General features: G+C 38.2%; 1 protein-coding gene across 2 annotated transcripts in view; it reads left to right on the top strand.

Annotated features, from left to right (window-relative positions):
- The window catches only part of PGGT1B (protein geranylgeranyltransferase type I subunit beta), a 63,211-nt gene extending 43,348 nt beyond the window's left edge, over window positions 1-19,863 (top strand). The window contains exons 9-10 of one of the 2 annotated variants that reach the window (XM_024563265.3): window positions 7,198-7,306; window positions 10,907-19,863. In XM_024563265.3, coding sequence (XP_024419033.2) covers window positions 7,198-7,306; window positions 10,907-11,088 — 291 coding nt within the window. In that variant the 3' untranslated portion in view covers window positions 11,089-19,863. The remainder of the gene's footprint in view (window positions 1-7,197; window positions 7,307-10,906) is intronic. The other variant, XM_024563264.4, reaches the window with a different exon arrangement.
- The last annotated feature ends 2,766 nt before the right edge of the window (window positions 19,864-22,629 follow it).

Raw genomic sequence — 22,629 nt, 5'->3', positions numbered from 1 at the left:
ATAAAAAATGAGAAACCTGGACTCTATATTAATATCAACTGTGTTTAATGGGTTTGGTATTAGTACTATTCATCAAATATTGTTAAGTTTAGGCTACTGCTTTTCCTGTTGCTCTGGCAAAGCTAGTGTCTATATGATTTTTCAATAGAATTCAGTTATCCGTTGTACTACTTGAAAATGTCCATTCTTATAAAATTCAAGTGGCCCAAAACCTAGTTAAGAAAGTAGGTGTATGATCATAAAAAACTTGTTGCAGGAACTGATCACCGTTTCATCTAGAGTGCGGATCTGTCTGAACATACAGATTTTATAGGAAGATATTAATCTTAAAAGATAAATTACGGGTCTTTTTAAAAATCATTTAAGGTTTTCTATTTTTATTAATTTATTTGTGTAAACCTTCTGAAATGTATTGGTTGATATGTTTATACATCTTCCCCCATCTCTGCTACATTTTGATTTACCTAATTCCAGTGTTATTAGCTACTAAATACCTGTTTTCTTTTTCTTAAAATTGCCTTCACCTTTAGAGAGTATCACCTAGTTCTGACATTCTGGAATCTATTCTGAATTCTAACAAAAGTCTATGTTCATCTTCCATAGAGTCTCCTAAATTTTTCTCTTAGACAAAATTCATACACATGGTTGAAATAAATTGGAAACCAGAATGATTTAAAAAGAGCCTCCGTCTCTCCTGCACCATTTTTAATTTTTTTTAATTATGGAAAATGTCAGTATATTGAAAAGGAGAGGGAATAGTATTTAATGAATACCTGTACATCCACCAACCAGCCTCAGCAGTTTCATCCCTAAGCCAGCCTTCCTTCATCCATACTCCTACCCACTGCTCTCCCCTCCCTATATTATTTTAAGGCAAATCCCTTAAAATAATATAGGATACTACTTTTATGTTATCTGGAAATGTTTCAGTATACTTGCTAAAGAAAAATACCATTTTTGAAAAAAACCTGCAGTATTATTATCACATCTAAAATGGTAGCCATAATTCCTTATTATCATTAAATAGCGAGTCATTGATGATGTTTATTTCCTATTGCATTGCATGAAGAGTTGCGTGATCTCTGGTTGTCTCTCCTTTTAACAAAGAGCTCTATAATTGTCAGACCTGATTTATCCATTATGAAGTTCCCCCTTAGCTTTTTTTTTCTTTTATGATGGGAAAATATATGTAATGTCATACTTGTCAGTTTAACTATTTGTAAGTATACAATTCATTGGCATTAATTACATTCACAATGTTTTATAACCATTACCTCTCCCTACACCCAGAAATTTTGCATCATCCTCAATATAATCTCTGTATTCATTAAACAGTAACTCTTTCCATTCTTTCCTCCTTCCAACTCCTGGTAACCTCAGTCCTACTTTCTGTCTATGAATTTGCCTATTCTAGGTGTGTCATGTAAGTGGAATTACATAATATGTGTTCTTCTGTGTCTGGCTTATTTCACTTAGCATAAATGTTCTGAGTCCATCCATGTTGTGTCACATACCAAAATTTCATTTTTTTATGTCTGAGTAATATCTTTTGTTTATCTATTTATCTGTTGTTAGACATTTGGGTCATTTCCACATTTTGGGTATTGTGAATAAGGTGGCTATATAGTCAGTAATATCGTAATGTCTATATATGGCCTTAAGTGGGTACTTGACAAGTGTGATCATTTTATAAGGTATATAAAGATGTAGTCACTATGTTGTACATCTGGAACTAATATTATGTGTCAACTGTAATCAAAAAATAAATTTAAACAAAAGGTGGCTTTGAACATTTAGGTACAAATTTCTATTCGTCTCCTTGCTTTCATTTCTTCTGGATGTTTACCTAGAAATGGAATTTCTGGATCATATGGTAGATTTATGTTTAACTTTCTGAGGAACCACCAAACTTTTCCACAGCAGCTGCACCATTTTACATTCTCACTAGCAGTGTACGTGAGTTCAAGTTTCTCTACAACCTCATGAACACTTGCACATTTTTTAATCAGGATGTTTGTTTTCTTGTTGCTGGGTTTTACACATTCTTTATGTATTCTGGATATTGATTCTTTATCAAGATACATGATTTGCAGATATTTTCTCCCATTTCTTGGTTGTCTTTTTACTCTGTTGATAATGTTCTTTGATGCACAAAAGTTTTTTAGTATGATGAAGTCTGATTTATCTATTTTTTCTTTTGTCACTTTTACTTTTGGTTGTCATATCCATGAAATCATTGCCAAATCCAATGTCAAGCAGATTTACTCCAATGCTTTCTTCTAACAGTTTTATAGGTATAGCTCTTGAGTTAGGTCTTAGGTCTATATTAGTGAATTGTTGTATATGGTATAAAGTAAGGGCCCAGCTTCATTATTTTGCTTGTGGACATTCAGCTTTCTCAATACCATTTGTTGAAAAGTTGACTTTTAGGTCCTTTTGATAGGACCTTGATAGTCTTTGACAACTTTAAAGGTGACCACTTTTAAACCTTTTTTAAAAACTAATTCGTATTGATAACTTTATATAATATGCTGATTTCTTAACTCATCACCTTTAGACATTATCTTTGACTCCCAACTATGAAAAATGAAAATGTAGTCTCCTTTTTTCAGCAAGTTGCTACTAGGTTTCTCTCTGTGTGTGGTGGTCCGTGGCTGGGAAGATTCTGTCTTTAATCTTTGGCCTTTTAATTATTATGTGTCTTGGTTTGGGGCTCTTTGGGTTCATCTTATTTGGAACTCTGTGCTTCCTGAATATGTATGTCTTCTTCCTTCACCAAGTTAGGGAAATTTTGTCATAATTTTTAAAAATTTTTTAAAAATATATTTATTGATTATGCTATTACAGTTGTCCCATTCCCCCTCCCCTCACTCCACTCCATCCTGCCCACCCCCTCCCTCCCACATTCCCCTCCTATAGTTCATGTCCATGGGTCATACTTATAAATTCTTTGGCTTCTACATTTCCTACACTATTCTTACCCTCCCCCTGTCTATTTTCCACCTATCATCTATGCTACTTATTCTGTGTACCTTTCCCCCCACTCTCCCCTTCCTGCTCCCCTATTGATAACCCTCCATGTGATCTCCATTTCTGTGGTTCTGTTCCTGTTCTGGTTGTTCGCTTAGTTTGCTTTTGTTTTTGTTTTAGGTGTGGTTGTTAATAACTGTGAGTTTGCTGTCATTTTTACTGTTCATATTTTTTATCTTCTTTTTCTTAGATAAGTCCCTTTAACATTTCATATAATAAGGGCTTGGTGATGATGAACTTCTTTAACTTGAGCTTATCTGAGAAGCACTTTATCTTCCCTTGCATTCTAAATGATAGCTTTGCTGGATAGAGCAATCTTGGATGTAGGACCTTGCCTTTCAGGACTTGGAATACTTCTTGCCAGCCCCTTCTTGCCTGCAAGGTTTCTTTGGAGAAATCAGCTGGTAGTCTTATGGGAAGTCTTTTGTAGGTAACTGTGTCCTTATCTCTTGCTGCTTCTAAGATTCTCTCCTTCTGTTTCATCTTGGGGAATGTAATTATGATGTGCCTTGGTGTGTTCCTCCCTGGGTCCAGCTTCTTTGGGACTCTCTGAGCTTCCTGGACTTCCTGGAAGTCTCTTTCCTTTGCCAGATAAGGGAAGTTCTCCTTCATTATTTGTTCAAATAAGTTTTCAATTTTTTGTTCTTCCCCTTCTCCTTCTGGTACCCCTATAATTCGGATGTTGGAACATTTCAAGATGTCCTGGAGGTTCCTAAGCCTCTCCTCATTTTTCCAAATTCTTGTTTCTTCATTCTTTTCTGGTTGGAGGTTTCTTTCTCCCTTCTGATCCACACCATTGATTTGAGTCCCAGTTTCCTTCGCATCACTATTGGTTCCCTGTACATTTTCCTTTGTCTCTCTTAGCATACATAGCCTTCATTATTTCATCTAGTTTTTGACCAAATTCAACCAATTCTGTGAGCGACCTTATTACCAGCGTTTTGAACTGTGCATCTGATAGGTTGACTATCTGTTCACTGCTTAGTTGAATTATTTCTGGAGCTTTGAAGTGTTCTGTCATTTGGGCCATTTTTTTTTCTTTTTCTTTTGTCTTGGCGCGGCTGTTACTTAAAGGGGCGGAGCCTTAGGTGTTCCCCCCGGCGGGGTGACGCTGGGTGGGGTGACGCTGGTCGCTGCTTTGTGATGCTGTATGTGGGGGAGGGGCCGAGAGGGAGCAATGGCCCCTGCTCCACTCTCTGCCGGATTTCAGTCACTGCCTCCACTACCCACAATCAAACTGGGCCCCTCTGGTGCTGGTTCCCGAGTGGGTGGGCTTGTCCACACTCTAGGCCCCTGTGGGTCTTTCTAATGACCTCTCCTGTGAGGCTGGGAGTCTCTCCTGCTGCCGCCCCAACCCCCATGGGTGTTTTCAATCAGAGGTTTGAGGCTTTATTTCCCCGTGCTGTAGCCCTGGGTTACAGGTCTGCTTCGCTCCCGGCAGTTCGTTCTCCGGTTTATCTGTGCACGAATGTAGGGCTGCAGGGTCTGCTAGTGGTCAGACTGCTTGTCCTGTTCGTCCCACACTCCGCCAGTCTCGGTCCAACCACAGCAATGCGAGTTCTCTCTGTCCCGGCTGCCCGGCTCCACCCCTCGTACTGGTCTGGATGAAGGTTCATTTTTTTATCTCCTTGGTGTCGGACTTCCTTGCCATTCGAGTTTCTGTCACTTCTGGTTGTGCGAGAAGGCGCAGTGTGTCTACCTACGCCTCCATCTTGGTTCTCCTCTTGTCATAATTTTTTTCAAATAGGTTTCCAATTTCTTGCTGTCTCTCTTCTCCTTCCAGCACCCCCATGATCTGAAAGTTGTGATGCTTGAAGTTGTCCCAGAGCTTCCTTATACTGTCCTCATTTTTATTTATTCTTCTATCTTCTTCTTGTTCTGATTGGTTGTTTTTTGTCTCCCTATAATCCAAATAGCTGATTTGATTCTTAGCTTCATCCACTTTTACTGTTGACTCCCCGTAAACTGTTCTTTACTTCAATTTTATATCCTTTGTTTCTGACTGGATCTTTTTATGTTGTTGAGGGACTCACTAAGTCCATTGAGCATCCTTATAATCAGTGTTTTAAACTGTATCTAGTAGGTTGCTTATCTCCATTTTGTTTAGTTCTTTTTCTGGAGTTTTGATCTGTTCTTTCATTTGGTCTATGTTTCTTTGTCTCCTCGTTTTGGCAGCTTCTCTGTGTTTGTTTTTATGTATTAAGTAAAACTGCTACATCTCCCAGGCTCAGTAGAGTGGCCTAATGTAGTAAGTGTCCTTTAGGGTCCTATGGCACAGCCTCCCCTATTACCCAAGCTGGTTACTCAAGATGAGCCCACCACATGGGCTGTGTACACCCTCCTCTTGTATTTGACACTTGATTGCTGTTGGCAGTCACATCCAATGTCAGCCACTACCTGTTTTGTATCCAGGGTCACAAAGTATAAGCTACAAAGCAATCTGCAGATGGCTTCTACTTGTGCTGAGCTTGGAGGTACCCAGGTGAGGCCAAGTCAAGAACCAAGGCCAGCTGATACTAGTGCCAGGCCTGGAGTATAGACCTGGGATATCTTAGAGGTACAGGGCTCACTGAAGCCAGATGCTTCTTGGCATGGGCCAAGACAAGGCATTTATATGGAAAAACCACTGGAAACTGCTTGGATAGGCCCAAAAGGTGGCTGGGGCCAGGCCCCCAGGGAATCTCCAGGTTGGGGCAAACAATGAGAGCCAGGTTAATAAAATCTCAGGTATGGCACCCACTTGCCGGCCGTATGAGGGGAGGGCTCAGAAAAGGAACAATGGCCTCTGCCAGCACTTCCGTCTGGGAGAAAGCTGCCTCCCAGCTCTCACCCTGATGCCAGACAATTCAGTTCCTCCCCACATGTCTCTGATGCCTTTCAATCTGCTACCCTGCACTGGAGCTCAGAGAGAGTAAGTACAAGTAAGTCCATTTGAGGCCCTTTTAAGAGGAACTGCTTGGGATTTCAGCAGTTTCTGTATCACATAGCCTCAATCCCCACTGGGTTTTACAGCCAGAATTTATGGAGACTGACTTCTTGGCACTGGAACACTAGGCTGGGGGACCTGGTATGGGGCTGGGACTCCATCACTCCTGAGATATCCCTCCTGGTTTTTATCTGCCACACATGGGTATGGGATCAGCCCATTCTGCGTCTTTGCCCCTCCTACCAGTCTCCTGTGGTTTCTTTAATTCCATATTTGTAGGAATTCCATTTAGCTCAATTTCTGATGGTACTGGATATGGTTGTTCTACAGTTTAGTTGTAATTTTAATGTGGTTGTTCAAGAGTAAGCCATGTTTACCTACACTGCCATCTTGACCAGAAGTCCTTCCATATATTCTATTAATTAAATCAAAATGAGTAAGTTTGTTTCTTATTTGTACCATAACTGTTTTATTAGTTTTTTTAGTTTTGAAATATGATGCTTTTTCATTTATCACCCATATCTTCTGTGCCTCTCTGAGTCATTAACAAACTTTCAACACTTTGTGTCTTAGAGAAGTTTCTTAAACTCCCTTGCCTACCGCTCACCATCCCCTTCTTTGTACATTTGAATTAACCTTCATTTTTTCTATTTAATGGGATTTAAGAGAGAACAAATAATGTGTGTCCTAAATCTGTAAGATACACGATTTTTATGCTAAAGTTATATCTGCCTCACCTTTTATTTTTCATAATTAAAGAACTATAGATTGTTTTATTCTCAAACACAACTGTCTCTAGCATCTGGTTAATAATTTTTGTTGCTCTTTTTTTGAAATATTTTTAGTTTTGACTGCTACCATCTTGCAACTTACTAGCTCATAAACTTATCATAAGAGTTAAAATGTGGATAGATAAAATTGTACTTTTTTAAATGACTCAAGAAGTTGAACATATTGGGGAATAATTGTGTCTTATGTCTGTAAACCTAGCTAAAAGCGATGCAAAGAGATTTAATGGGCATGGTTCAAAAGAAAAACAGTGATTGGGTCAAGAAATCAGGACAGTAGATTTGATAAGATAATAAAAAAGATAATGTGGTTGACAACTTTTTAGTCTCCAGAGGCTTGTACTAAGAGCCTTAGCTAGAAAAAAGCATATTTAAATGATATATATCAGAAAATTGAGCCCATGGTTGATATGAAAGTTTATGCCAGTAAATTTGTATATCATGTCATTTCAGCTTCTGAAAATTTTCCAATACACTAACTTTGAGAAAAATAGAAATTACATCTTATCAACTCAAGATCGCCTTGTAGGGGGATTTGCCAAGTGGCCAGATAGTCATCCAGGTAATTTGTTTTTTGTATGAATCCAGAACAATTTTTCTTTTGTTTATTTCTTAACTAAACCTTCAAGCCTCTTTATCAGAAATGGCATACGGTAGAAAATTCAGCCATAGTTGTAAACTCACATTAAATAATAAGTTTTTAAAAAGGTAAATTGTTTAAGTTTAGGGGACTTAAGGTATTGACAGTATAAAGGAAGGATTTGATCATCTAGTGTATTGGTATAGTTTGCATTTTCTCAAACATTTTATTTAGCAACGTTTTATTGCATTTGAGTCAATAGGGCAAATAGTCTAAGTAAGCACTGTCCAAAATAAAGAATCACAAAATCTTTAGGATTATTGCTATCACTTGAGCACGTAGAATAAATTGCTCTCAATCCAAAAGGGAACTTGTTTTTGCTGTTTTCAGATATTAAATCAGATCTCAAATCCTGAATAAGGTATCCTTCACTGTCCAGACTTTTGTTCTTTGGTTTTTTGGCACATTGGAGTTATTTTTTTAGGTGAATACTTTGCTATCTGAATTCTCACCATTCACTGCCTAAAACTCAGGAACCCACCCAATCTATTCAGACAGTGTAATATTCCCTGCTTTCTAAACACAGCAATGATGAAAGTATAAATAGCAAAGGCTTTTGTATTTCATAAGTACTTTTAAGTGATTTCTTTAGAAATATTGAAAGATCTGTATTAATAATGACATTTCTTCAGAATATGTGGATAATGCAACTATGTCCCAAACCTAAACAGACCTTATTCCAGGCTGCATACTCTAGTATAAAGCTGCCTGCTGACTGACTATGCAGATGCCATCTACAAGCCATTTGCACTTCGCCTGCCAACAGAACTCATTATCTCCATGCTCCACCTGGCCCCAAAACGTTCATGGCATTAGACCCAAGTTCAGGCCTAGGATTCAGCAGAAGCCTTATCATGTCTTCCAGCCTCTAGTCTAGTCCCCCTCATATTGACACTTTGTGTACGTGTCTGTGTATGTGCTGAAATGAGAGGAGAAGGACCAAAGCTTTTTTCAGACTCTCAAAGGAATCTTTGATGCAAAAAAAAATTTAAGAACCTCTAATCTGAACTCTTCTATTAAATCTATTTTAAAAAGTCAAAGACTTTCACAGCACTCATAGTCAGTTCTTTGGCACGGTACACAAGAAGGCCCTCATGGTATTTGGCTCCTCTCCCACCTCTAGCATCATTTTCAGGCTACTGGCCCCTCCCCCTTAGTTTTTAGATCCATCAAAATGAATCTATTTATAGCTTAAAAAAAATCAGTTGAGAATTTGTTAAAAATAATTCAGAACACTGATATGTTTGATAAGTAAGTTGACAAATTATTACCTATAAATACATGAAACTAGATTCAAGGAATGATCATTTTTGCACTAGCACAATAGAATCATAGTTTTTATTATTAGTCTAGAACTTCTTCAGCTCATCTCCTGTCATAGAACTGCTATCGTCAGAATTTGTACTTGAACCAGAATATAAATAAGGGGCTCATGAAATCATATTTTTATACTTGAAATGAGCAAGAATATTTTCTCTCATCCATACTTAATTTGTATTTTCATTCAAAGTATTCTTTAGAAAAAAATGTACAATGCTTTTAATTTCTAAAGCAAAATAATAGTTAAAGATTTTTGGTACATATAACACATAACCATAGATATGTTAGAAAAGTGACTTAAGAAAATAATTATTTTGGTCTGCATGCCATTGTTCTCAGTCACTGCATGATGCTATTTTAACAAATAATGGGAATAGGGAAATGACAGTCTCTTGGAAAGCATTTCTTGTACAAACATACTTAAAATACATTTTGAGTATTTACAGTAGCTTTTTTAAAAGAAAATTCTTGAAGCTTTTTTCTTGGGAGATCAGTTTCTAACTTTAACATTTGCGTGAATCCTTGGATGTAATACTTTCTATGGATATGTTACAAAGTCTTCAGAGCTGGTCCACTGCAGAGCATAGAAAATCTTTGTATGATAAGTTGAACTCATGTGGATAGACCTGTTCCTAGAGTCTTTATTTATAAAAATAATTTTAACAAGTCTTTAAAATTAGCTAATTCTTGGTCCTAATAAATCTAGTGGCATATTTGACACACAGAGATTTTATATACTTTATAGAGGAAATTGTGTTTTTTATGAAAAAAAATTCAATATGTAAAGTGCTTGAATACATTACCACTTACTGATAAGGAGTTTTGTTTTTTAACTATTTAAGGTTTAAAGCAGTTAACTGCTGGTTCATTGGATTTTACAAAAATCCTTTTGAGAAAAAAATGTTAATTTTTACATTAACTAGAAAGTGTAAGGCCCTATTTTGTTATTCTGGATGTATTTTATTTATCTTTCTGCTGCATTTTTTTCTAGAAAAGTTTCCTCATCTCTAGGTAGTAAAATTTAATGTTGCTTTGTATCTTTTATAATTTTAGAATAGCTGCAAGGAGCATATAATAGTTCAGGGAAATTCAGCTTTGTGTGTGTGTGGTTTGAAAATTAAAGGAAAATAAGCCAGAAGAAACCTGGGCATTCTCTGAAAAGACAAAGAAGGGCCTCCATTAGTGAAATAACTTTTTCACAAATAACACTGTGTAAGCACAACTATTGGTTTTTCCTCTTTTGAAAAGTAAATGATACTTGTGTAAGTAAAACCTTTTCTTTAATTCTTTTGAAAAGTTTGACTTAGATGTTTTGCACTTTAATAGCTCTTGAGGTCATAAATGATGGCCAGATGAAAAATAGAAAAAAATTTTTTCTATTTTTGTAACAAACACATTTTTATCCTACAAAATCTGTGTTTTGTAGTGTTCCCATAACTGCAGAACCCATAAGGCCCTTGGGCAAGCAACAGCCACGTGATTTCAGTGGCCACTTGAATGGAAAAGAGTTGCTGACCCCTGAAGGACACTAGTGAGGACAGTGTAGAAGAATTGTTGTTCTGTGAGCACTCACATTATTATAGCCAAGTAGAATGTAAGCTTGTTTTTATTGTCAGGTCAGATATCTTTACAATGACTGGCATTACCCTAAATTGGAAGATTAAATATGGTACACCATTCCAGAATGGATTGTTTAAGTGCCTTTCATTTAACACAATATTAGGATAGTATATGGTTTAGGAACTTCAAGAAGTAAGGGGAAGGATACTGCTACCTAGATTCAGAGGTTTGTATCTTTTCATTTTTAAGAAAAAATTTTTCTTTTATGATAATAAAGTTAAGCTCCACATTCTATAGTAAGCAAAGTAGAAAACGCACTAAAGTGAGGAGTCTTTTATATTAGTGCTACTCTTCTTTGTTGTCCTTTAATCACAAAGGATGTTGGGGTATCTCTTCTTCAGTTAGGAACTATTTCCCTTTGTTAATGTTATTGTCTTGAATCAAATATCATCTGATTTTGATTACCTGGTTATTTAAAAATTAGTGTTTGAGACTTCATGAAAGCAAATATTTCAAAAACTATACTTAGAATTTTTCTAAATTTATTTTTAATGTAGCGATGGGCTGATATGTAGCTAAAGTATTTTGTAGCATGTACAAATCAGAATGCCTATTGTGATTAAAAAACTGCTTCATTTTCAGATGCTTTGCATGCATACTTTGGGATTTGTGGCCTGTCGTTGATGGAGGAACGTGGAATTTGTAAAGTCCACCCTGCCCTGAATGTAAGCACGCGGACTTCTGAACGCCTTCGTGATCTCCATCAGAGCTGGCGCGCCAAGGACTTGAAACAGTGCTCAGAGAATGTGCACATCTCCACATGACTGACTTCAGATGGGGTGGGGGTGGGATTTGTAGCATACCTGTAGCTCAAGGTTAAAAGCCATGTATAAACAAAGTGTGCTCTTTTTTTAAGAGGTAGAGTCTTACAATCAAATTTTGTGTTGATGTCACTTTGGGTATGGTCTTGAGCCAGTATTTGTAGTGGGTTTCAAGAAAATCTTTGAATTTTGAACTACAGTGGACTCTCTTGTGGTTCTTAAATGTTTATACTATATTTCTAAGAAGTTCTATTGAGGAAAATTAACTGTATGTATGTAGGTTATCTTTTTTAAAACTCTTCCTTACAAATTGTATTATATTGTAAAATGGACACAAATCTTCAAGTTTACAGTTCATGTAGCATTGATAATCTTTGGGTGGATAATTAGTGATCATTTTGAAAGCTTGAGTGCTGATGGTAGAAAATTGCTTTAATCAATTAAATATCTGGGATTATTCTTTGAAAACATGATCCTGTAATTTTTAAAAAGAATGACTTATTTTGTCTTATTCTTAAGTGTGTGCCAATTAAACTTGTATGGCCTACATAAGTGAAGTTAACTTCATAGCAAGAATGAACAGGCTTAACTAATACAATTATTTTCTAAAGGGAGATTGTTTTAAGAAGACTATTATGTAACTGAGGGAAAAGTAATTTAACTGTATGTGATAGTGAATGGAAAAGTTTGTGTTATGCAGGTCATTTATTTAGATGTTGGTGGGCTGAATAACAGTTAAGTTTGATTTTAATCTCAAATTATTAGTTGCTTTTTTTTCTTTATGGGTAGAAAATAGTTATTATCTGGAAGGAAAGATGTGTAGTGGTTTTGTTTATTTTTCTGAGATATGTGGTATTATAAATTATACTTGTACTTTTAGAACTGAGTTATTTTTAGCCACTTAATTTTTTTTTTTTTAGTTTGTTGCCCCGTTTTAGCTGCTCTGGTGTCAACTGATGATTTTCTAATATTTTCAACTTCAATAAGTAAAAATGTAATTAAAAAGCAGGACCACTCACGTAAATTTAATGGTTTGGCTCCTCCATACATGGTCATATATTTGTATGACTACTTTATATTTTTACATTCTCACGTAAGCGGGAGGCATTAAAGACTGGGGTTTTACTTATGTTCTTTTGTTTTCTTCATTCTATGAGCTTGCTAATCACAAGTGAGGTCTATAAAAAGTCATCTTGTTAGTAATCAGTGTATCAGCAAGTCACATCAATCACTATTGCTTGATGATGTTCAAAGACATGAAACTAGTACTGAAATGGAGAAGGAAAATGCTTCACTAAAGGAGCTGGATTTTAAGTAAGATCTTGGTGATAATAAATGTTGAATTATGTGTTCTCCAAGTATCAGCATAAAAATTAAATTACTAATATCACTGTTTAGCTATAGTAATATTGAAATTTTTATTTTCATTTCTTTCCTAAATTGAAGAAAAAATAACCTTAAATTATGATCCTTCCCAAACAAACAGATAACTAGTTTATACTTGGAGAAAGGATTAGTTTTAAACTTCAGTTTGCCAGTCATTTTTTAAGTTAATCTTTATTGTATTTTTTTCCATTACTATTTAGTCTCCTTGTACCCCCTTCCCCCAGCAATCACCACACTGTTGTCCATGTCCATGAGTCCTTTTTCCTTTTTGTTCAATCCCTCCACACTCTAACCTCCCCACCCCAGCTGTCATCCTGCTTTCCATCTGTGGATCTGTCCCCATTTTCCTTGTTAGTTTATTTCCTTCACCAAATTAGGGAAGTTTTCTTTCACTACTTTTTTCAGATAGATTTCACATTTCTTGCTTTTTCTCTTCTCCTTCTGGCACCCCTATGAAGCAAATGTTGGACCTCTTAAAGTCACAGAGGCTGTTTATAATCCTCATTTTGGGGGATTCTTTTTTTTCTTGTTGTTCTGCATGGTTGTTTTTTGCTTCCTTCTGTTCCAAATTATTGATTTGATTCTCAGCTTCATCCATTCTATTGTTTCCCTGTAAATTGTTCTTTATTTCAATTAGTTTGTCTTTTGTGTCTGACTTTTTTTTTTTTTTTTTTTTTTATGCTGCAGAGGTCCTCATTAAGTTCCTTGAGCATCCCTATAAACAGTGTTTTGAACTCTGCATCTGATAGATTCCTTATCTCCATTTCATTTAGCTCTTTTTCTGGAGTTTTTATCTGTCCCTTCATTTGGGCCAAGTTTCTTTGTCTCCTCATTTTGGCAGCCTCCGTATGTTTGTTTTTGTGTATTAGGTAGAGCTGCTTTGATTCCATGTCTTGGTTGTGTGGCCTAATATAATATAGGTGTCCTGTAGGGTCCAGTGGCACAGCCTTCCCTATCACTCAAGGTGAGGACATGAGGTGTGCCCTTTGTGTGGGCTGAGTACACCTTCCTGTTGTAGTTGAGCCTTGATTGCTTTTGGCAGATCAATGGAAGGGATTTATCCAGGCCAGTCTGCTGCAGACTGGCTGTGACCACTGACCACAAACCATTGCCCTCCATGGAGGATCAGCTGTGCAGGGGCAGGGTGGTGGTGCTCTGACATGATCCATAGCTGTCCACTGGGTAGGCAGGCTCTGGGGTTTCCCTGGTGGTGCAAGGTCAACTCCCAACCTGTGTTTGGCCCCAAGGGCCCTGCCTGAGTTACAAAGCAATCTGAGATGGCTGCTACTTGGTCTGGGCTTGGAGATTCCCAGGTGAAGCCAAGCTGTGACTCTAATCTGACTGAAGCCAACTGTGGCTTGTTTGATAGGATTTAGGCACCAAGACAGGGCATTCTTAGGAAAAAGCAGCTGGGTGGGCAGGTAAGTTAGGTGGGGTGGAGGGAGTCTCAAGGGACCTCCAGGGCAGGTCACATAGGGTTAACCAGATTGATGGAGCGTTAGATATGGCAACAGTCTACTGGCTCTGTTGGGGGAGGGCTCAGCAAAGGGACAGTGAGTGGCCTGTGCTTCCCTTGATGCCAGACCCTTTGGTTTCTCCCTGTATAACCACTGGGGCCCTTCAGGCTGCCACCCCAGTGCTAGAGCTCAGAGGGAGTGAGTCTGAGTAGGTGAATCTGTGTGTGGGTTCTTTCAGAGGAACCACTTAGGTCTCCGGCAGCTTCCTCCCCCAATTCAATCCCTGCTGGTTTTCACAGCCAGAAGTTGTGGGGACTCTCTTCCTGGCACTAGAATCCTGGGCTGGGGGGTCCTGGTGTGGGTCTGAGACTCCTTGCTCCCCAGAAATCCCTCCTGAATTTTTTTTTTAAACTACTCCTCCTGAATATTTATCCATATGGGTGTGAAGCCAGCCTGTTCCATGTCTGCACTCCTCCTACCAGTCTGGATGGATGTGGTTTCTTCCATTCTGTAGCTGTCAGGCTTCCATTCAACTCAATTTCTGGCATTCCTGAGTGATGGTTGTTCTATAATTTAGTTGTAATTTTGACGTTTGTATGAGGAGGTGAGCCATGTCTGCCTAAGTCACCATCTTGACCGGGAGCCCCCTGCCATTAAAAAAAAAAAATCAAAGTAATGGAAAATAATAAAAAAATGAAATTGTTGATCAAGATTTAAAAAAAATAAATTTTCTGATGATGGGGGGGGAATAAGTTTAACAACAGATGTCACCCTTCCATGAATTGCTTCTGCTTAAATTCAGGCAAGTTTAAGACATCCACGTCTCAAGCTATATCATCTTTTAACCATTGGGAGTTAAAACACCATGTATGTAATGGCTTTAGGTTTATATGCAAAGCTCAGAGTGTTTTTCCTGAATCACCAATAGTGTTTGGAATGTTAGAAAGTCAGTAGCAGTAACTGTATTCATAGGTGAATGAGAATTCCATGGTAAAACTATTTCATAAAACTATTAAGAAATATTTTCTTATTCCTTGTCTAATTTAATAGCATAAGATTGTAAATTATAATATGGTTCTAACTGATACACTTGTGAGAGGCCTTCTTGTAAAACTTCCTGCACCAGTGATTGCCACATTCAATAGCAGCGTATCGACGAAAAATATACCAGGCTAGTGTGAATTGTGGAGAAACTATTCCTAACTTTCTCTAAACAGCTATTTACAAGAAAACTACTTACTAGTAAAGCAAATTATAAGTAATATTTTATATATATACTTTGTTTTTTAGTAGTGGTGATAGAATGAGAAGGGAAATACGAAGTCCAAAACCTCAGCTCTGTTCCCTGTGCTTTACCCCTACTCTTAATACGGTATTTTGAGAAGGTAGTAGGGGAAGCCTTGCTTTGAGCGTGTTCAGGAACACCAGGGTGACCAGGTCAACAGCTGTGGTTCAGTCTGTTTATCACCTACAGTGTTTTTAGCTTTGAGCTGTAATATGTATGCATTTTTATTAGATGTTTAAATAGTTACTTATTTAAATTCAAATAGAAGTTTTACTGATGGGAATACATAGTGTGAAAACTGTTGGACATGATAATATTTAAGACTCAGTAAAGAGTTCCTCTGGAGTCAGACGGTGGGTCTGACTCCCAGACCTGCCCGTTCATCAGTATACTGTTCTTCTTAGACCCTGACCTTCCCACTGATAAAGCAAGGGAGGGAATCACACATGGTTGAAGATTAAATGAGATAATAAATATAAAGCACTTAGCATAGTACCTGAAATATCATAAATACCTAATTATAATTTCTGTCATCACCAAAAAATTATTGTTATTAAAAACTTTTCTGCAGTAGACATCTCAGAGTTTAAATCGGGGGAAATGACGGCAGCAGTATAGTTTTTGACTCTCCTCCTCAGGATATGTAGTAACTAGATAGCCGTAGACCCTATTCTACAAAATGAAATGACAAGGTTTCCCCATGAACAGGAATACCCACGTGAGGGCAAATCACTGACCGACATAGTTTCAGCATCTCTGCGGAGGGAAGTGGAAGGCAGACAACTGGTGTCTGACAAGCCTCAAGAACAGGAGAACTAGAACACTGCCCTCAGTTGCTCGTCACAAAGTGCAGTGGGCCAATCTGAGAACGGGGACTAAAAGTGGGAGGGGTTCTGCAGGTTCCCACTTTCAGGTGAGTGTTACAGCAGTCTAATAAGGTGCGATGATTGTGCTAGAGCAGTCGGTACCTCTTAAGAGTGATGAGACAAAGCCTAGCACTGAGGAGAAACTCCTAGCATTAGACAGGACAAGTACGATAGGACAAAGAGAATAGAAAGTCCAGATAAAAATTGGGAAGGCAGGCCAATAAACAGGCATTATTTATAGACATATATAATCTTTTAAATCACTTTGTAAAAATGAACGGGGAGTGTTAGGGCCATGGATCTAAGAAAAATCATTACTCTCCCTCCTAAAAGTACAGGAAAACACTTATTTTTTAAAAAATGAGCAACTGAAGGGGAAGGGGCAAGCAAAGGAGCACAAATAGAGGACTCTGGGCATGTACAATGGCAGGGGGATTGACTTTGGTGGGGGGCAGGGTAGGGGTGAGCAATGGGGAAAAAGGCAGGACAACTGTAACTAAATAAATAGAAGTTTAAAAAATGAGCAAATGAAAAGGATTAAAGTCAGATTCCATTCAAAGTTATGAGAATTAAGCACATCAACATCCTCATAGGCAATGAAAGCACACCAAGAAAACATGACCACAAGACTAGTAGAAACCAAATATATATATATATATTTTTAAAAAGCACTTATGACAAAATCTATAGTATTTAGAACTACATCAGTTAAAATGGAAGAAGCTGAAAATTAAACTACCAAGTCTTAAAAACAGGAAGAAAAAGCAAAACAAATGAAAGCGGAAGAAGGAATTAGTAAAAAGTGGGGAAGCAGGGAGAATAAGATACAAACCACAGGCTAACCTACTCAAGAAAAAGGGAGGAAACAAAAATTTAAATGACATCAGAGAAATAACCACAAAACAGGAAAACTTTAAAAATTTTAAGACTACTTTGAATAATTTTACATAATAAATTAGAAAAGTATCTTTTTAAGAAAAATGCCAATTGCCAGAATTTACCCTAGTAAAGAAATTCACAAACTAGTTACCATATATCATAGAAGAAACATAGTTAAAGGACACCTTACCAAACAAAAAGGCATCAGGCCCAGATTGTTTCAAGGCGTTTTCTACCAAACCTGTATGATTAAATAGTCTCAATGTTTAAAGAACTCCAAAAGCTACAAAAAGTACCTTGAACTTCAAAGTGCCAAAAAAAAAAAAAGACTTCCAAACTCATTTTGTAAAGTGAATATGATAGTGTTGTCTCCCAAACCTGACAGATTGTACCAAAAAGAAAATTATAGACTTATGTCACTTATGAATATCATTGCAAAAATTTTAACAGTATTAGCAAACAATTTAATAGCACTTTCAAAAAGAGATAAATCATCACTAAGTTGGACTTACAGTAATGCAAGGAAAATTAGACAATCCATTAATATTCATTATATTAAAAGAGTGAAGGGGGAAAGTCATATGGTTACCTCCATCTTTGCAGAAAAGGTATTTGACAGAATTGAGCACTCGTTCGTGTCAAATGTACTCAGGTAGAAGTTGATGGAAATTCATTGACATTGTACCTCTGCCCCAAACCAGCATCTTAATGTCAAAACAGAAGAGGTTTTCCAACTCAAGGCAGAACAAGGCCCACTATCTTCTCTACTTTCTTAACATTGTGTTAGGGAGGTTAGTTAATGAAGCTTGACTAAAGAAAACAAAGACATAAGTTGGGAAGGAAGAGGTAAAACTATTAGATGTGATTTCATATCTGGAAAACCTGAAGAATTTGTTGAAAAATTCTGAAAACTTAGTAAAGTATTATTAACATAGAAATAGCAGCAGTCTTCAGCAGACAGAAAAGAGTGCATACTCGATTCCATTTAAATGAAGTTCAAAATAGGAAAAACTTACCTATGGCGTTAGAAATCAGCGCCCCTTTTAGTCACCACCTCCCTCCCCGAAGGTAAGTACTGTCATGATGTAATCACCATCAACTAGTTTTGCCTGGTTTTTAACTTTATGTAAATGGAGTCATAATGCATACATTATTTTTTCAACTGTCCTCTGTAGTCTTCAGCTCCCCAGGGACTGGAAGAGTACGAGGCAGCTTCTGTGGTGCTGGTAATGTTCCATGTTATGACCCAGGTGCTGTTTCCACGGGCGCATTCACTTTATGAATATGAAGCTATACACTTGATTTGTGCGCTTTTCTGTATGTGTAATTACAGTAAATAAAATATTTACTAAGAAGAATGAAAGACTTTATATATACACAAACCTAAGCTAGTTAGAAAATATACTTGAAGAGAATATCCCTTTTATGATTTCAACAAAGAAACTTATGTGTAAACTTAAGACATGTCTAAAACCTGAGGAAAACTTAAAAAATAAAAGTCGTGAACACATGAAAAGATACACCATATTCTCAGATGATACTCAACATCAAAACTTGCTTTTTTTCTTTAGGTTAATTTATAAATTTAATTCTATCCCAATAAAAATTATGTTTATTTTTATTTGAGAAAACATACAAGAATAACTGTGAAAACTGAAGAAAAAAAAAAAAAGAGTAGTGAGAGGAGACCAGCCTAACCCGAAATGAAAGCATACTCCTAAATCTGCCCAGTCCCACATACATGCATCACACAGATACACCTATGTAAGTATACATATGAATATGAGATATACTGTATACTCTGAATTTTTTCCATTTTCGACATCCAGGGTTCACCAGGAGTAACACCTGCTTAAGTGTGGTTGGTAGGGGGGTAATTTAGGTGTAATAATTTATAGTTTTAATTTGAACATTTCACCTAAAATGTTATATGGTGTGCTTGAGTGTGGTATTACGTTACAGAATGACATGCTTATGATTTTGTAATAAAAAGGGACGTTATTTGTGCCGGACCCTGTATTCAGAATGCCTTTTACCATCCATACTTTGCTTTAAACAGTTGTATAGTACTGCGTTGCATAAATACATCAGTGCCTTATTTTACACCTACACAATTACAAAAATACTGCTGTAAGATGTTTGAAAATGTATAATTGCTTAAATAAACTTACAGGTGTACGGTGGCTGGGGCAAAGCGCATGCACATTATAAATTCTGGTAGCCCTTGCCACACTGCGCTCTAAGGTTGTCCTGGTGTACACTAACTTGACACTGAGATTTTTAAATGTGATCAGAAAGCCATCTTAAAAGTCACTGGATAAACTATGAGCTTAGGCTCAAAGCCAGTTTCCCTCACTTAATCCTAGATGAGCAAGTCAGGGAATTTGATAGAGCTGTATGAAGTCTCTAAGGAGTGAAGGAAAATAATCAATTTGAAAAAGTGTACATAAGTAGCTTGCTCTCGAATGTTAATGGGTTTTCATCTTGCCATTTGAGTTTCAGTAATTGAGTGCCATGCTAGAATACTGTGTGACAGAATGTCTTCTCTGCTGTAGGACGTACTGTAGGAAATTATTCAGTGGTTACATTATGGAAATGTGCATATAAGAATAATTGTTCAGGCAATATCTTTTTTTACTTTTGTGACTTATTTTAATATTTCTCACCTTAAGGTTATTTCCAATTCACAAATGTTGTTGTGAACATCAAATATTTTTCTATGGTTTTCCTAGAAGGAAATTTCTGGATTGAATAATTATACCTTAAAAAATATGGGAAATAACTGTTAAATTGCCATCCAAAACCAGCACAGCTTTTTATAAACTCATGAACAGACTACTGGATTACCTGTTTCCTCATCCTCTTCAGTACTGGGTGTTACCAATCTTAAAATTTTCCTATTCTTCATGAAAAAATAAAAAGTATTCCCTTGTTGATAACCAGCATATATAAAAAATAAGTAAGTTTTGGGGGAAGTTTATTCTTTATATGTGTTGTATGACTGAGTGCTAATTGGTGTGTGTCCGGTAGTGACATTTTTTTTAAAAAAAATGGTTTTTTATTAGCGTAGGACTTACAACAAGAGTTTCCGAAGTGCGGTCTGGAGAGGAGCAGTGGCGTCGCCTGGGAACTTAGAGAAATGCAAGGTCTCAGGTCTTGCCTTAGGCCTACTGAACCAGAAACTCTGGGGTGAGACTGGCTGTCTGTATTTTAACAAGCACTCCAAATTTGAGGGCCAGTCGCAGATTTTGAAAAGGCTGCTTGGGCAGGAAAAACAAGGGAGAACCTCATAAATTTGAAGGGGGGGAGGGTGGTTAGTTAACAGCTCAATATGATTCAACAATGCGATCTTTACTCCTGCCCCAAACAGCTAATGATGATACTAGTCCGTTTTAGTAGGGTTAAAAATGTAATGAATGCTCAGATATGCAAAGAAAGGATCACATTCATTTTCTCAAATGGGCCCAATCTTCATTTGCCTGTATTTTTGACTATCACGGGGTAGGAGCGGCTGGGCCGTTTACATTGGTCAACTAATAATTTCAGTCTCTTCTAATATCAGTGTTTCGTTTTGCTTTTATCTCCTGCTCCTTGCTATCTGGGTATTGTTGGAGGACTCTGTTGCAGGTTGCTGCTCAGTTTGTTTCCCGGACTGGTGCCTGCGGAGGTGTGGAGGTGTCTGCCACTGATCCAGTGTGGCCTTTCGTGGTGGGTTGCCTGCCATCTGCCCCTGATTGCACAGTCCCAGCAGTATGGCCCCCTTGCCCTGATGCCAGGCCTCCACCCACCTACCTGATCTTAGCGACTCCATATCTATACCCTTCAACTCCTACACACACACACACACACCCCACACCCCACCCCCTCTCTCTTGGCATACACAAACCCTTAGATGTTTATGCCTGAAGCACTGTCTCCATTTCGTGTATCTAGGGACCTCCCCTCCACTTCAATGCTAGCGAGCCACCCTGGATGTAGATAAAAGCTGAAACACTCCCAGGACTGCAGCGGCTCCTAAGCAATGTCTGGAGAAGCAATTCAGAGGGCCACCTCACATACCACATGTCTACATATTTGAGTTACTAATCAAAGTAGAAAAATTATGTTCTATCATTATAGGTTGTTAAATAGAATGACAGATTTCAAAACAGCAGGCCATACCAAATAATTGTGACTAGCACAAACCCGTAATCAACCTTGTGTTCCTCCCCAGGCTGTGACTTCGTAGTGACCACTGCTGGGCTGGAGCAAAGTGGGCAAAGGGAAGAGATTTCTTCCTGGCTCCCTGGCCCGGGCTCACTGCAATCGTTGGGGATAGCCATGGTATAAAAGCTGCTTTCTCTCCTTGGAGGGAAGGGGGTGGTTCTTTCATCCCCATGTGATTCTTCACCACCTGCAACCCTCCCTCTGATCGCAAGCTTTCTCTCTATTCCACACAGTCTGGGTGAGGTGATCCTTGCTCACAACATGTGCCCAGCTTCCTGTCCCACTAACACCACTAAAGCACCTCGAAGAACCTGATTTTTAAAGGCCAGGTTCAAATTTAGAAATCTTGGCCTCAGGGTTCCCAGCCCAAGGCCAGTCCTCTTTTTCCCACCCGAGGCACTCTTCCACACCTTCAGGAGCTCCTTCATGCTTGTGACAAGTTCTGTATCACCTCTAACTCCTCCAAACAGCTGTTACATCCTCACACCTTGGACCTAGGGGTACACACCCTGGCAGCACAGTCCAGAAAGGAGCCAGGGGAGGACCCCATGCAGGCTTTGGGAGTGGGCTCGGGAGAATGCCAGGATCTTCGGTACCTGGGGCATGCTCTAGAAGGGGCCCTGTCCATCCCGCATGGGGAGCACCAGAATGCAGTCCTCTAGAGTACGCGGGCCCCTCTTGCCCAGATCTAAGGGCAGTACTGGCAGGCCACCAGCCCCTATGGTCTGAGACTTCTTCATGCCTGTCAGGACTTCGCTACTAGGCAATCCATACACATCTCCTGTGCCCACCTCTCATCCTTCCCACACTTTCCCAGGGCTGGGAGTAATAGGATTTCCAGCCTTTGTGGCAGGGACTTGCCTGTCTTCATTTCCTGAGCGCTCTCCACCACTGCCTTGACATGTTTAAGAAATTTAGAATATCCTTTGTAAAGTGACAAAGCCTGACTTTATGATACTTATTTTGCTGCAGACTCTAAAGGTGCATATTTCCTTTCTTTTTCCTTGCTAAAGCTCTCCAGGTAAGTAAGTGCCTCAGGTGAAGAGGAAATGCAAAAGGAAAAATACACATCAAAAATTTTCGAAGTTAGTATCCCTGCCACATGAACAGAAGTACAGTAGCTAAAATGAAGGAAGTGGTGACACCAAAGTGCTCTGTGTTGTCAGCCCAGTGGGTTTACAGTCAGAAGTAGGAAGATCGGGGTTTTCAAGGGGGTATGGAGAAATGGGCAATATTTATATTCAAATACATACAGAGCTCTTCTCTGGAAGAAGGTTTACATTCAGTGGCAAATCCAGAATTTCTGTTTAGGAGGGGCTCAGAGTGGCCATCAGTAAGAAGTCAGGAGGTCTAGAGGGCTTGCCCTGAAGGTGACGTGTGTTTCGGTACCCTGCCGTGCATTTACTTTAGACAGAGCAGGTGAAAATTGCAGGTTGATCTTAACACATACCCCTCCTTCGTCATA

The sequence above is a fragment of the Desmodus rotundus genome, chromosome 1, assembly GCF_022682495.2.
Source record: "Desmodus rotundus isolate HL8 chromosome 1, HLdesRot8A.1, whole genome shotgun sequence".
Taxonomy (NCBI): domain Eukaryota; kingdom Metazoa; phylum Chordata; class Mammalia; order Chiroptera; family Phyllostomidae; genus Desmodus; species Desmodus rotundus.
Note: the sequence above shows the minus strand (reverse complement) of the source record. Positions and strands in the feature narration are given on the sequence as shown.